Source organism: Clinocottus analis, unplaced genomic scaffold (genome assembly GCF_023055335.1).
Source record: "Clinocottus analis isolate CAN_PGR_092001 unplaced genomic scaffold, fCliAna1.0.p SCAF_14, whole genome shotgun sequence".
Taxonomy (NCBI): domain Eukaryota; kingdom Metazoa; phylum Chordata; class Actinopteri; order Perciformes; family Cottidae; genus Clinocottus; species Clinocottus analis.
The window spans coordinates 4,959,883-4,976,849 of NW_027175865.1; the positions used below are offsets into that span (position 1 = coordinate 4,959,883).

Here is a 16,967-nt window from a genome sequence, read left to right on the forward strand (position 1 = left end):
AATCCAAAGCACGCATACCAATTTTCCGCAGGACTTTTTAGTCTTCGCCTCTCCTTCTCATTAACTTATTGGGTCGACTCACCTGTGAGGGCTGCGCGGAAGCAAATGAAGGGAAGCGGGAGATAATTAGCATTATCAAAATCTCCCTGTCAAAGGCACGGTGTCCATCTGAAATGTTATATTTCTCTGCAGGACTGCAAAAGGAATTTAAATTAGATTCAACAAGAACATTTAATAAGATTTTTCCTTCCACCATAACCATTAGTTAACCTATCTAATGTGGCAGGTTGAGCAGGGCAAGCTGCCGCCGTCGCTGCTGTGGCGAGTCAGAGGGACGTCAAGCCTGGCGACAATGAATTGGGTTGCTATGGCGATAAAGATGATTTTTTTTGTCCAATTTCAACTCTTTTAATACTTCCCTGTCCATAGCCAGGGGACAGGTTTGGGCGATATAAAATATCCCTAATTGGCAATAAATGTTGTTTTCACTCTCACAGCCACACACACCTGTGTGTGTACACACACGCACACACACACACAAACACACACACACACACACCTGCGACTGGAGCAGATGGCGGGTGCGTATGTTTGATGAACGGGGGGCCTGAATAGTTCCTTAACGAGGCTGGTGTGAGTAGACTGCTTAAGTCTCTTCCCTGCCATCGCTCTCAATGACAACTATAGGCACTGTATAAAGTCACACCGCAATGCAGCAGGACGGAAACACGCAGACGTACCAGACCATAGACAGAACCGCTCCGGCACCGCAGCGGTTTTTGGGCCTCTGCACTGGATACGACTTTCTACTTTTAGCTTTCCGCTTCAAGAAGAAGAAGACAAATCTCTGAGGGAATTGTAGTTCTGCCAGAGGTGGAATGAAGCAAAAGCTCGCTCGCATGTTTAAATGTTCAAATGAATCATCCGCCTCTCTGTTTATCCCTCCGTCACATCTATCTTCGCGTCGACGGGCTGTTCATTTGCCTCGGCTGCAAGGTGGAGGATAACAGTTGGTCAAGGCAAGAGCATCCAGCTACTCAGTGCGGGTTATTAATGGCAGAGCGGCGTGGGGATGGGCTCTGATGACTATTGATCTGAGCTGTGAGGCTCCATCACAATGGAGCTGCACACCAGCGGCTGTGAATCACGGTGCTGTACCACTTCACCGTGAACAGCCCTCCGGACCTCGGCCCCCGGGCTTCGTTCACACCCCCCTCGCGAAGGTTCATACGGGCAAAATCTGTCCATTTTGTTTGTCTGACGCGTGCACAGAGAGAAGCATACACACAATATGATTTCACATTAATCATCTGATCTACAGGTTTTGTTTCGTAGATTGTTTATTAAAAAGACTGGCACAGCTTTAAGTTGTGTCAAATTACAAGAGAGGTCTTTAAAGAATGATTAAGTAGTTCCCAGTCATTTTTTCATAGTTTTTGTTGTAGCGCAATTGTTGTTTTGGCTATACTAGATTGACTAAAATATTCAATAACATCTAAAATCAATCCAAAATCAATCAAAATTGACATTTACACTAAAAACTAAAACAACATATAAATTGTAATTACTTTTCAGCCACTAAAACTGGACTAAAATGTTTTAAATTGTCGTAGACTAAAAATAGTCTTAAACTTTGAAGGGTAAAAATTACTAAATTATGACTAAAATTAAGACGCATTTTTGTTTAAAGACTAAGACTGGATCTAAAATAGATGCCAAAATGAACACTGATGATCAGCGCGGCCTAGTTAGACACTTTTATTGGAGTTCACAATCTTCACAAACAGTGATTGACAGCTGCGTTAGAGACCTCTCTGCTCTGATTGGTTGTTTTCCTTCGGGCACATTTTGTATCTTGCGAATGCCATTAGCACGAAAAGGAGGCAGGGAAGCAGGTGCTCTTGTGTGCTACTGTCAGGATATAGTGACAGTTTGATCAAATATGACAAAAAGTTATTTTTATTACAGTTACCAACTGTTGCTTTAAGACACCCAAATTATGCCATCAACAGTAAACTGTCACATAAACTCCTGTTCTTTATGATCGATATGCAGCGTTTCAGGCAACGATCTGGCTGCACTGCAGAGTCTGGGCCTTGCTGCAAGCTCATGCATTTAATGTACATACAAATTGGGAACATATTCAAATTCAAAAGTTCAGCACGAACATCAAATTCAGAACATTAAAATTAATTCAAGAGCGGCACAATTCTTGCACCATAGTTCTTGGCTGTGAGCCCTTAAACACATTCAAAGCACACTGTAAATTTTACAAATGCCATAAAAAAAAACGTTGTTCCTCCCTGAACAATTACCTCCAAGGTCCTACAAGGACCTAGCTGCTCGGTGGTACTGGGAATCACCCAGATGTCAGCGCGCGTTACTGTTTGGTTGAGAAGCTGCAAACGAAGGGACCGCACGCTCGGTCAACTTTCCCCGGGTGAGTAGAGGTTAAACACAGCCATGCACATTTATGGAAATGTAAAATAACATACTGTACTTAAGACTCCCCCCATATACAACCAAGGGAAGCAGCCCAGATAATAGAGGGAAGCGCTTCACACAAATCTGTCTTCCAGGCACACAGACGCTGTCAATCACCACTGTCACCATGACAACCGAGACCTGGGTTTCTACATGCCATGACAGAAAGAGGATGGAGAACACAGAGGGAAGGTCACCTCTTGTCATGTCAAACACTATGTCGCTCACGCACTAACGCAGACACTGACATGCGTGTGTACACACGCACACACACACACACACACACACACACACACACACGCGCGTCTATAGCAGGCATGAGCAAGCACAAAGCATGACAGATAGACAGACTCCTGCTAAGTGTTGAGAGGAAGAAGATAGTAAATAAATCAGTAACGGAGCAATATGCACCAAACATGGTGGAATAAATCAGTGAGGAGCTTGCACGGCATGTTTATGTGTGCCATCCATAAACAGTGAGCCTGAGGTTCTTTAGCATTCTGTAATCAAGTTGTTCAAGAGCGCAGACGCCAAAGCGAGCCGGGTGACTGTGGAAGTTGTTGCACACAGAATCCTTTTCTGGCGAAGCAGCTGGATTCCAAAGCAGTGACCATCAGCTGGGAGCTTGGCGAAGGTTTTCCTCGCCACTCCTTTTGTAAAAAAAAAAAAAAAAAAAGGGCCAAAGCCTCCGTGCCTATCCACCGCTGCAAAATAGCACGGCGTTCTCGGAAAGCTACCGTCACCACACCAGCGTCGCAGCTTGGGCGGACCCGGGAACATTTGGTTCTTTTCTTGGAAAGGAGAGGAAAGCCACAGCCATACACGAGCAGCCACAGAGAGTCCTGGAACATTCGGAGGAGTGGCGGAAGTCGTGATGGCTTGTTGACTCTGGAGGCACGACTCATGGCAGGTGCCTGTTTGCGGCGAAGGTTTAGTCATGTGACCAGTGTGTGTTTGCCTGTGGGTGGGGGGTCAATCAAAACAACCTCACCACCATGTGTCTGCACTTGAAGAATGTGCTTTAAGCGTATGTGGTGTCCAGTCCTGTTTACTGCACGGATAGTTACAGATGCTGGTTCCCAACTCCTCCTTTAACAGGCCTTCTCAATCAGGCATTATGAAAGGGCTTTCACATCTGGCTTAAGAGTAAGCTTCATAGAAAACACGTTTCAATTCCCACTGATGATCAAGTGTGGCATGCCGTGTGTGCAGCACAGCCATAAAGGAGTTGTGCTACGCGGCACACCGCCTCGGGAAAGCTAAGCAGGCAGAAAGGGGAGAGTAAATGAGAAAAAAAAATAAAAAAAGGAGAGAGAGTGCTTTAACCCACTTTCTCCTATAATACAACCCATCAAACATCAGAAGCCATCATCATAGATTAGCCTGTCTCTAATCCTGGCTGTTAGCACAGCTGGGGCCGATTAGGGAGGGGGCATTCCTGACAGAGCCAACATGGCGTCACAGTCGCTGACAGCTCACCTGGAAACACATGGATAACTGTACAATACGGCACTGTTTCAATCATACACACACAAACACACACACACACACACACACACACACACACACACACACACACACACACACACACAGATCAAACGAAGTGCCGGAGTAAAGCTGCCTGCTTGCCTGCCCCCGGGCAGCAGGGTTAGGGCAGGAAGTCAGGCTTCAGAACTGTGCAACACCTCTAAGTCGACTTGATCCTTAAACAGGGGGGAGTTCCTGGTTTAGGGGGCGGCGACTGTAAGCCAGTGTGTGTGTGGAATAAAGAAAACTGATGGAGTGGTAGATGTGATGTGTGATTTAGAGAGTGAGTGAGACAGAACGTGTGAGAAAGAAACAGAAATTAGGGGTTGGGAGGGAGGAAGGTGGAGAACAGAGGGCCCTGTCACACCGTTAAACTTTGCAGGAAATCTGTTTAATGTGGAAGATCAGGGAGGAAACGCGCCCCTTCAATATCTGGCGGTAAACGCATGCGGGGTAAAACAAATGATACGGCAGGTCCACGGCAGAGCACATGTGGCGACAGCCTAAGGAGGTTTGGCTTTCTTGAAAGGAAATGTAAAATCCATCTCTTACTCAATGTGTACTTTGTCTGGGACCCAAATGAATAACAGTCCCCGGATTAAAAGGCCTCCACTTGGTCATCCTGACCCGAACCTGCTGTGTAATGGACACCTGCAGATTTCTCTCTCAACGTATAACGTTCTGTCTCAAAGAGCAGATGTAGACTTTTACGTGTGTTTCATTGCAGGACTGCTATGCTGAAAAGAAATAGCAGCAAAACCGCCAGCCGCAAATCCATTTTAAGTGCACTGTTCCGTGGATGGATTTGCAGTGTTTGAGCATTTTTAGGTAATGCAATATAGTCATGGATTTATTGACTCTGAAACTGTGTACATGCTACTTCCTGCATTTATTTTATGGCTTTATGAATCTTGCAAAATCACACATTATAATGAAACTGAATAGCATCCTTCACATAATAATGTTTTTTTTTTTTTTTACAAAAGTCTCAGAAATGCTGTATTATTATTTCACTAACCAAAAATAATTTCCCTGAAAAAGACATGGTGCTAAATATTACATAATATTGTGATTTACTGTCATATCTTTGGGGTGGGAAAGTGTCTAGATGTTACCCCACAATTTGCAAAACTCTCTACTTGTACTCAAGCTTTTTTTCTGGCTACTGTGGGTGGACAGCTATGCAGCAAGCTAAACACACTTTGAGGTTTTACTGAAAGCAGTTGTGAAACTGTGAAAAAGTATTGGACAAAAAGATAAAAAGGCAAAAAAAGGTGCCATAAAGTATCATCAGTGAAACACTAGTCCCTCATAGAACATACAGGAAGTACAAACACACACGAGTAGAAGTAAAAAGAGTCAAATATAAATCACTTAGCCCAACAGTTAATTAACAATTCAGTCAGCCTCAGGCAGCTAAGCTATATTGGGTATTCTTGTTAGCAATAAACTGATCACAGAAATCTAAATGAACCAATCAGCAATCACACAACAGCTGCACTAATAAAAAATAGCGCCTACAGATAAGACGGGGCATTTAATGAGTAGAATAAAGACGCCTGTAAATATTTGCTTGCTGACAGATTGGAAGATTGTAACAATGAAACCAACTGCCGGTGGAAAATCTGTTAATCACATTGTCAACTGTATTAAAAACTAAAAGCATTAAATAATTATTAAATAAGCGTGTGAAGTTGTTCACCCCCAAACCTCTTCCCCGAGTAGTGTGCCCACCAAGGCTGACTGCTCTGATTCTCAACTTGGAGGTTCGCTCGTCTGGATTGCACAAACCCAAGAGAGGCTTGTGTTTGTGCATTTGTGTTTTGATACGTGCATGGCTGGTTGTAGCACAGCGAGGCGTACTCACACTTCCTGTAGTGCCCAGGGACAGATGGTTCATCTGCTGGGCGAGAGGGCCCATCATGCTGGCAGGCTGCATGGACATAGTGTGGTCCATGGCTGGCGTGATCACTGCACCCTGATGGAGGACAAGAGAGAAGACGAGGAGGAGGTGAGCAGAGAGGAGGAGGCTGTGGCTATTCTTTATTCTGATGAGCTTCCACAGAGTGGTTGACAGTCCTCTGGGAGTCCACATAAAAAATGAAGGTTCACATAAGGGTGTATACGCAAGAGGATAGGGTGTGGTGCTAAGGGTTAAAAGAAGGCCAGGCCACAAGTTGGGGTTAGAAAAGATAAGAAGAGAGAGAAAGTCAGCAGGAGGACAGGAAGGATCTTCAAAAACATAAAAGCAATAAAAACAGAGGAAGGGAGAGGGGTGGGACTCAGGCAGGGGTGACACGAGGACAAACGCAGCCAGAGAAGAAGAAAGAAAGAGGGACTGTGTCAACAAACAGCAACAGAACACAGGGACATTTTCAAGATCAATACACACTATTGTCTTTCCGTCCATCAAAATAGACTATATCTGCTGCTGATGTATCAACAATGTGGGTTTGTGAGGTTCATTGATTGCGGGGAGAGGATGCCTTCTCTCTGACCCCCATCTCTCACACACTCTCAAGCCCCCCTCCTCTTGGTGTGTTGCGCTGCATGTTTTCCCTGACGGGCGGATGGGAACGCGAGAAGCTTCTTTTTTCCGCGGTGCAGTGGAACACGAGGGAAAGTGATGAAACCATTGTTGCACTTTCATCCGTCGTCATGATAGCTCCATTTCCCCGGCACCGAAGCCTCGAGAGGAGCGCGTTCAAAACCAAGCCCTCTCCCCCCTGCTCGCCTCCCGTTCTCGCTTTGTGTGTCTGTGCTGCGAGCGTGTCTATGTGAGTTTGCAGCTAAGCCTGCAGCACACTGTGCGTAACAGCATTCGTGCGCGAGTGTTTAAAGAGACTGACTGGTGTCTGCGTGTGCACATATGGGCGTTCAGCTCTGGTAGTGTGTGTGTGTGTGAGTGAGTGAGTGTGAGTGTGAGTGTGCGTGCAGCCCACTGGTGACTCTGTGTGGGCCTATTGGAGAACAAACTGTGCAGACACAGCCTGTCAGAACCGCTCTGCTTGTCTACTTCCTGCATTCACAACACAGTCAGCCAACTCTCTGTCTCCGTCTCTCTCTCCCTCTCTCTCCTTTTCTCTTTCTCCCTCACTCAATATGCTAGCTTCATATGATCCTTTCCCAGAGAGTGAATGATGAATGTCATTTAAGTTGATTGAACAGCACATTTTCACATTTCTGAAGTCTTTACCGTGCCAAACACATTTCTCGAGTTTTAATGGTGCAACCTGATTCAGTAAGTTCTTAGGAAGGACTTAAAAACTTTGACTTAAGAAATACTCCAAGTTAACAAGCAGATTAACTGATCTCAAATCGTATGGGTTTTGTGTGGGAAAATCAGAAACGGCGAGTGGAGTAACTCAATATTTCTCTGTGATAGACGGGTGAAGTGAAGGAGAGGGGAAACGAGGAGACAGGAAAAGAGAGACAGCGTGAGGACAGGAGAAGGATGATTAAGGAGAGAGCTGATGGAGGTTATGAGGAAGACGGGAGCCAGAAGAGACGGACGGACGGGGGGGAGAGAGGGAGGACGGGGAATTGGAGAGAAAGGCTGAGAGACACGCAGGGGAGAGAGCGCGAGACGACAAAGAAGGAAAAAGCGGAAGAGAGGAGGAGAGAAGGAAAGAGAAAGAGAGGGAAGCAGCAGGAGCTGTGGGCTACCTGTTAGCGATTCAGCCTCCGACAATGCCTTTATAATGGGAAAGGGAGAGCAACGGAAAGGCTTAATTCACAGACGTGTCAGAGAGAGTTAAGCCGATTTGTGATTTCGATTTTCTGTGTTTGTGAGACTGAGTGTCTGTGAGAGAGGGGATTTTTAGTGTGTGTGTGTGTGTGTGTGTGTGTGGCGTGTGTCTGTCCAGAGACGAGAGGAAATGAGAAGGAGACTGACACAAATAGAACAATATATGTTTTTTGAATCGCCCGCTGCGTGTGAGAGGAAGCCAGAGAAAGAGCAATATAATAGATGCTACAGATGCATTTCAAATGTGTGACACAATGTTTACAGATCTCCTCCATGTATGCGCTACTTTTGGCGTGTGAGTGAAATGTGTTGCGCGTCCCAGAAAAAAAAAAACCCGTCTTGCTTAAGATGGTATTGATCGTGCTTCAGACAGGAGACAGATGATTTCAGCCCCCCTGGTTGTTAAATACGTTGATATACACTCAGCGACCAGAGACAATGTACAGCAAATAACAAATCTTGTGAAAAGAAAAAAAACTGCAGTGTTTTTTAACGACCACTCATTACGAGTAAATAGCAGCACTCCGGCTGATGGAGCCCCGATTGGTATCAGCTGATATTCATTACTTTGTCTTTAGAGTTGCTGATCAGAAATAACAGCTGTAAAATGGGCATGGCGATACATAAATGTCACACAGATAAAGTTTATACTGCCTGATCATTACGGTTAAAGGATGTTCAGCCCGACAGACTCGAGGTGCAGTAAGGTGGAGGCAGCATGTTCGGGGTTTAGTTTTCTTGCTGCACAGAATGTCATCTACTTTTGTGAACGCTAAGATGAGATATTGTCTTTTTCTTTGCAGCTATGTGACCGAAAGGAATGTAAAATGGTCTTTTGTCATATTAAAATCCGCTTCGCCGAGAAGGCGGTGACAGATTTAGAAATTAGGAACAAAATGGCTCATTTTGGAAAGTGTGACAACATGTCATGAAGCTCTCCCCAAAGTAAATAGACAATAATCTTCACGGACACAGAAGTGTATCATTTTAAGTGGAAAAAAGAAAATGATGACATCTTTCAAATAAGGAAAAGATTATTATTTTTTTTTTCACAAGATGTCTTCTGCAGAGGTTCTCTATCATGCTGCAAAAATTCGGTGACTTCCAAACTGTTCAGTATGCCTCTCTCTACAGCTTGCCATTCGGCTCATCTTCACTGCTGCTGCAGGAAGGAATATCAAACTTAATTGCCTTTCTGGGAAATGCCCTCGGTCCAAGTGAAAACATACTGAGGCTTCAAAGAGGAGCTCCCACGCTGATCCCCACCCTGCAATGCTACCTCTACTTCTGGAAAGGTGCAATCTGTAGAGTGCAGATCCCCGCCATATGAGTCTGCAACGACCACTGCTGTATTGTGTGCTTGAACCAATACAACAACTTGCTAGAACTGTCTGTAAGGCGTCGTAAAACACCCTTAATTCAAACTCAACAACAAGCGGCAATGGAGTCACCGATTGCATGATAATACTGCCGGGATAATACAACTTTATTCATACAACATTTTTAAAACAAAGCTACAAGTACTTTACATGCTTGTGATGTTCCACTGCTGGCAAGAATAAATCTGCTCTGTTAGCTTGGTAAAAAGTAAGAATGGGGCATGAACAAGGAACATTTTTCAAAGTATAAGTGCTTTCTGACAGGTAAAATGTGAAAGTTGGCACAAAAAAAAACACATTAAAAGCCTCAAGAGCGTCAAACAATGACGAGGCTGTGTTCCAACCAAACAAAGCATCACTTGTCCACATGAAAGAGGACCTGCACTTGACTCGACACATTCCTCGCTGTATTTGACAGTTGGTTTCTCCATGCGACGTTTCGGTGGTTTCGGATACTGATGCCGGTAGTGTGTTTTGTGTTGAGGTAAATGTGACATGCAACACTGCCGCGTACTTCGAGATCTGCCGCGGCTCCCCGCCACAGGGTTTCGAGTAATTCTGCTGGAGCTTCAGGACTGGGTAGACTTTTCTCCATCTCCAGTGGAACGTGCAGACACAGACACAGCTTGTTCACTCAGTCGTTATTGGTCTGGAAAGCCTGGTGTTATATAACATCTGCTGATGATTGACTGGTAACTATATACAGCACAGAATGCCAAGGACCGCTAACACTAGACGTCTGCCCACCTGAAGGGTAAATACTGGAGGTGCAGAAACTCACCCGGTAGAAGCCACAAAAATTCATCCATATTTATATGTTTCTGCATGCTTTGAACGTGTGTGTATGCATCCCCATACACTCTGCCCGGCATACAAGTGGGAGGAAAGTGTGTGTTCGGCCGCGTGTGTGTGCATTTGTGTGTCTGTCCATGATGAATCTGGCAAACTACTGACCAATCAATCTCATATTTATTTGTGTGCTCATTAATGCTCAAGGACCTTATGTGGTTGCGATGATTCACACTTTTTGATAGACATATTTTATTGACTGTTGCATTTGACTGTAGACTCCTTCATCCTCCGGTAAGGGGCCGCAAGAGGATCAAGCGTCCAGATCTGCATGTCTGGGTAAGCGGCAAACGTCTGCCCGGTAGCCCTCCTGATTTTTCCATCAACACAAAATGCATAATGATTGCGGTTTAATGAGGCAGTGTGTGTGTGCGTAGGGAGGTTGTGTGGTTAAGCGAGAGTGAGAAAGAGACGCGGTGGCTGCACTGGCGGAGAGAGATTCTGTGCGATTGGCCAATTGTGGGTTGTCTTTGTTCAATCAAACATTAGAGCAGTGGTCGTTGTAGACACACCCGGCTGAGATCTGCTCTCGAACACTCTAACCCTGAGTGCCACGCTCAAGTCGTGTCCTATATTTGTGCTCTAATAAGCCTAACAATAGCCACCCATGACTTTTGTTTCAACTACTTCTACTGTGACCACAGATTTCAGATACCCTCAGGCACCTTTCTATTCAGGAAAAGCCCAAAAAAGGGAGCCAGCATCCTGGGTCTTTCACTTTAATCCGCAGCATGAATCCCTCCTCGGGGCGAACAGAGTACCAGGGCTGCCCTTGTATTACCAACACAGTCTGTCTACAAGACACAGCGTGCCATGGGCTGAGCCAGGAAGGGGAACTGCTCATTTTACCCAACGGAAGGAGCAGAGAAACAGTCGTTCACACTGATGAATAGTAATAAATGAAGCCGCACAAGTCGACGTTGATGCAGATTGCGGCTTATTGTAGCCTCCGCCATCATGTTCAAATTTGATTTTGAGTTTTTTTTAATACGGTTTTGAAAAGCTTAATTGCAGACCCCACAGGAACCGAGAGGCAACGCGACTGTGAAAATGAAGCAGCTGAGTGGCCAAAACAATGTATGTTAACAGATTAGCATTTGGAGCCAGATACCAAGGAAGGATTTCTCACCTCTGGCAAAGATGTTTATCTCCCGTGTAACTATTTGTCCTCCACAATGGAATGACAACAAGAGCGATGATGGATCAATCCTCAGACACTTATTGATTAATTTTGCCTGTCAATCATGTACAATAATCTCAGTGGATTCAGATTGAATTACAATAAAATGTTTTACCCCAGAAAATCAGCCTCGCCAGTTAGCACGTGAGGCGCTGTAGGCTACAAATACAGGTCAAAACATTCTGGACATATGTTTCTGATTGGCTATGATTAGCATCGTTTAGAGCAACGCTGTTGCTTTGTTGGGTACAAATGAATTCAGTGCCTATTACTATTCATAATGACCGTAAAATGCCCATATTAATAAGGTCATTATCAGAGAGAATCCACTAACTTGAAGAGGATATTGTATGGATTAATGGATTTGTACTGTGTGTGTGTGTGTGTGTGTGTGTGTGTGTGTGTATTTGCATGCGTACAAGAGAGGATAAAGATGCTAGATGAAGCATGTAACAGTATTTGTCATGTCTTCGTGGGAGGTCCATTTCTCTCCACGCTTGGATCAACCATTCTCTGACTGCCTTTTGTATACAAATGGATCATTTCACACTCAAGGATCTCTCCAGAATATTTAGCTTATTTACAAAAGCTAAAAAAAAAAGATTAGAAATCCTTTTTTTTTTTTTAAACACAGCGAGCTAGTAAAGCCTGTCCACCAAAGTAAATCAGCTTTTGTCTCAAAATGTGTTTCTGCTGCTATCGCAACATTTTTCAAAGTAGTACCAAACAGCTTATAGTGAAAATGCAGTCGCTCACTCTCTCTCTTTCCGTCAGTCACCCTGTGGCACTGCAACAATATCTCTCTTATATGAATGCAACTTTAACCCTGGACAGACGATTTTCTGCTGGCACCGGCACAGTAGCTGCAGTTGTAATCTGAAAGGGCATTAGAGAAGAAAGAGATGGAGAGAGAGAGAGAGAGAGAGAGAGAGAGGCAGGAGGGATGGAATGAGACAAAAACAGGGAGATGTATAGAAAGAAGTAGAGAGGGAATGAGGACGGCAGAAGGATAAAGAGAAAAAGAGAGGAAGAGCAGCGAGAGCAGCTCAAGGACGACCGTAGCCCCGTCTCAAATTCTGCCTCGGCAGTCAAATCCATGAGACCAACATAATGTTCCCCTTCTGAATCCGCGGAACGTTTTACGTGTCAAGCGGGGAGATGGGTATCACACAGTGCACCGACTCGCCCCCCCATCCGATGAGGGCAGATAGTTATGGTTCAATTCTAAGAGGCCCAGCAAGCGGATATTTAAAGCCGAGGCCAGGGAGAGCTGGCCAGGGTGTAATTCAATGATTCCCCTTCTGTAGGCGAAGGGCCAAAGCATGCCGGCAAATACACACTTGACGCACATGCAGTCCACAGTGAGGAGAAGGGGGGAAATAAGGAAGGATAAGTCACGGGGGACAGACAGCAATGCTGCGCTTGGCTGGCCCTGCAGCTACTCCGGAGCTCTTTGGCAGATGGAAGTGAATTTGAGCGTCCACGTGCGTGATTAATGATCTTTATATGTCAGTGAGATTTACCATTAAGAATGTGTTAAGAATGGCGGCGCATCTGTGCGCGAGCTACATGGGCGTATTTGTCTTTTGGGGCATTTGGTTCTTCCGTTTCATCCCCTCTGCTACAAGGTCCGCTGACCAAATAACAGAGCAAAAGGCAAGCGGTCAGACATCCCACTGCCAAACAGAGCACAGGATCAGAAGATCTGGGAGACAGCATGAGAGAAGACGAGAGAGGGGAGGCAAGTGATGAACAGAGGAGGAAAAGAAAAAGAAACTACAGGAAGAACAAGCTGCAACCTCATTGTGTCGTCCACTTTGTTGGATAAAGTTCCATGCGTAGCGCATTCTGCCCATTAATTGTGAAACTCATTTTGAGCACTGTTCACTCCTCACTCCCTCTGACTGCCTGCTACCAAAGTGCTCCTCTCCGGTGATGAAGTTCAGTTTCGTATGAATGGACTTGTCAAACTTAATCTAGTCGGATAGAAAACAAACACCTTTACCGAAGCGTTACAAGCTGCAAGGTTCTCTGTTTACTGCGCAATAAGCAAACTCTTGGACGAGTTGTTCTCAACTTCAACATACATTGATTTACTGCCATTCGATAAATCATCTGTTATTTCACACTATTCAGTTTGACACTATTATTATCAACAGAGTTTAGGTTTGTGAAGGAACTGGGAGGTTGTAATGAAGGGAAAAAGAGCATGCAGTAACACAACATCAGCAGCAGCTTATCAACTACGTTTTTAATTATTACATCACTCGACCAAACCTTTACCTCTTACAACCAAGCTCCTGGTGAGAGATAATAATATATGATCAGTTCTTTATCCCCGTGGAAGTTCCTCACCCAGATAACATATCATGATTGTCTTCATAGCAGGCATTATTAGGAGAGGAGTGATATCTTAAGCTCAATAGAAAGTACTGACTCTAAATAAGCACAAAAAGCACTAGTGTAGCTTTAACCGTTAAATCAAAACCAACAAGTCAGCCATGTACCTTAACAGAGAATATTATTAAGTAAATATGATCCCGTAATGGAACCTGGCCTTTACTTTTACAGTTTAGCCTTAAGTATTAATTACATTTTTTTTTTTACATTTCGTACATAAATATTTACAGTATATTTTTTTAAGGCGGTGTCAGAAATAACCCCCAATGTATTCTATCTAGAGCGCACTACATTTACTGTCCGCCATTTAATTTGATCGTCTGTGTGAAAAGGCGTCCACGATGTAGTGACATTCTGCTAGAAATTGCACAATGCAATCGCCGATGTACAATGTACATCTGGCAGAGAAAAGGCAAAATAATCTTTTTTTTAAAAAAATGTACTGGTCACCATTTACTGGCCTGCTACATAGAGCTTTTCAAAACCGACAAGAAAAGCATTCAAAATGGTCCACGTTTGTAGTTTGTTAAAGGAGCTGCTGACAGGAAGTATATGGCAATGAAAAGGTCTATATAAGTTAATGAGTGACTGCTCATTTATTATTGTGCTGACTGATATGGGTTTTACCACACACACACACACACACACGCACACACACACACACACACACACACACACACACACACACACACACACACTTGTGTCTGTTCTATTCTATTCTGTATCTGACTGGCTGGCTGTGACCCCTTCCCCTTCCATGCTCCACTGCCTCCATATTGCTTGGACACCAGTAGCGCCATTGCACAACGCTCCATTGCCTTAACGCGCAACACGTGGTGGGACCGGCCAAACGGCAGCACAATCAATTGGTTTTTAATGCTTTGAATAGGCCCCTGAGCTCTTGAAGCTAGCACGCTTGGGTAATTTGATGTTAGTCACTGATCTGGTGGCAGGCTGTGCGTGTGTGTGTACATGGCCGTCTACTGTGTATGTAGCTGGTCGCGGGTATGAGCGTGGGTCATAAAGGGAGACAGATTGTTAGCTCTGATCCAGTGATGGCGGTGACAGCTGGGGTTAGCAACTAGCAGCCGTTTGGTGACAGAACTGGAACGCGATGGGGACGGATACGACCACATGGCGACTTCTGGCGTGATGAGATGTACACCACAGTACAATACAGCTACTGACTGGTGGTCACTGCCAATGGCTCCAAGAGGCCTCATGACATAAGGCTGGAAGATGGAGGGCCGTCAGGCAGCCGTACGGTCTGGTTGGGAACAACCAGGAAGGACCACACATATGGTACTGCATAGCACATGCAGTGCACACAAATAAGAATCAGGGAAGCATGAGCAGTGACACGGACATAGACAATGAGGCTGTGCACATTCTGACTACCATAAAACAAGAGACTATTCTGCCAGAAGATGAAGGAAATGGTACACACATTTACATATACCAAAGCATTGATATTGCCCAGAAGTGCACAGCACTGCACATGCAGAGCAGTTCAGCTATTAGAAATATCTGTCATTCACTTTGTTATAATGTCTACCACCCAGCAGCAAAAACAGTCAGCTTGTTACCGAGCTAACTTTAATCCTGTGTGAAACAAGCATCACCAGGAAAGTGCAGTCCTGATAGCAAAGGGGAGAGAAGGCCCAGTGAGTTAAGATACTCGGAGGACAGGCAGGAGGTCGCATGGCTGAAAGGCAAACGGAGTGGCTTGGAGGGCAGCTGCAGCCGGGTGTGTGTGTGTGTGTGTGTCGCCTAGCTCGTGGCCTGCTGCGACCAGATTACATGTTCACTGTCCCACAGCGGGAGTGGAAGTGAGATGGGTAGGACTGAGTGCTAAATGGCCACAGCTGGGAGCCACACGGCTGGTCGAGCAGTCCGCCAGCGAGTGAGTGCTGGACCATCAGCTGTAGGTCCAGTGTTTTCCAATCACAGGGACCCGCAAGTAGTTTTTTTTTTTTAATCTTATGTACTCACAAGGCTAACCATGCTATTGACACTTTCATGGTAGCTTGGAGCAAACATATTTTTTTCCCAGTGAAAGTAGCAACAGAAACATCGTATAGAAAATATGAGAGAATTCATTTTTTTGATGCCTCTTAACATTTGCATCCCTTGAAAATTGACCTTGTGGGTTAACTCTGGCCAACAACAACTACACTGATGAATGAACTGATTAATATGAAAACATTGCATTAAAATGTTATATTATTCCAGGGATGATAATCTATTAAAAAAATCTGTGAACTTTGATGCAACAGCATGTCAAATCATGCATCTGTGTGATTCATTCGAGGTAACTTCAGAAAAAAATAACTTATGTTACTGCCAAGGTATAGATTTAATTTCAAAGACAAATTAACTTACTGACACATGCTTATCATGTACTGTACTATAATGCACCTCATCGTAGTATAACTCCGCTGTGTGAACTACTCAAGCGCTCTCTGTGTTGTAGTGCAGCACACTGTGCTGCCGCACGCTTTAAGACGTTTAACGAGCTAATTTGTGTCTGTGGAACACTGAGACGATTGTAAGGAATCAAATACGTGTGCCCTTGTCTGGTTCAGTGCTTCGGGGGCCACAAAATGCCTCGAGCAAACGTTAAAGCCTCTGGCAGAATGATTAAAAACCTCTAAGCAACATAACGGAAACACTCATGGAGCTCTGATCAGTTAAAGCCCAACCGTAAAACTATTTACCAAACCACTAATGATCTTTGTTGCTATTTGGGAAGCAAATCTGGGATGTACTCCAAACAATACTGTTGGTACGTTACAGAAAACATGGAGCAAAAAAAAAAAAAAAAAAGTGATTATAAACACTGGGCTATTAAGAGCCTTCAAAAACATTCTTGTCTGACTTGTAACTAAAAAGTGAAACATCCATCAAATTTCATTAGAAGTAATAAAACATGTTTTCGCTGGTGAAGAAAATACTAAATAACTCATTAGTGTGGAGATGATTTGCAGACTGGCTGAAATAACAAAACTACATGATGGATTTAGAAAACCAGCGTACAGGATACCGTTGGCTGCAGCGCGACTACCTCCGTTCCACTGTGGCGGGCTGTGTTGCTGGTGAACTAAATCTAATTAATAATAATTTTTCACTGTCTGCTGTCTGGGCCGGTAACCCCGAGCAACAGTCTGCAGCCCGTCTGTATTGTGCTGCAGTCTGGTAAATGAGGCTGAATCGCTTCCTGGCATATCCAACACCTATAAACTCCAAACCCAAAAAAATATCTAAATATACTTGGGACAGATGGAAACATGTGGTTATCAGAACGCGATAATATACCTTTATAGTAATTGCAAGACAAAAGTGGTGCAACCATTTAGTTATACGAAGTTTTCATGTGGTACTGTGATGATATGTGCATGTA

At 44.4% G+C, this 16,967-nt stretch overlaps 1 protein-coding gene across 4 annotated transcripts in view; it reads right to left on the minus strand.

Moving 5' to 3' along the window:
* rbms3 (RNA binding motif, single stranded interacting protein) overlaps positions 1-16,967 on the minus strand; it is a 247,507-nt gene that overhangs the window by 4,784 nt on the left and 225,756 nt on the right. For all 4 annotated transcript variants that reach the window (XM_068575458.1, XM_068575461.1, XM_068575460.1 and 1 more), the window contains one exon: positions 5,879-5,989. In XM_068575458.1, the coding sequence (XP_068431559.1) occupies positions 5,879-5,989 (111 nt within the window). The remainder of the gene's footprint in view (positions 1-5,878; positions 5,990-16,967) is intronic.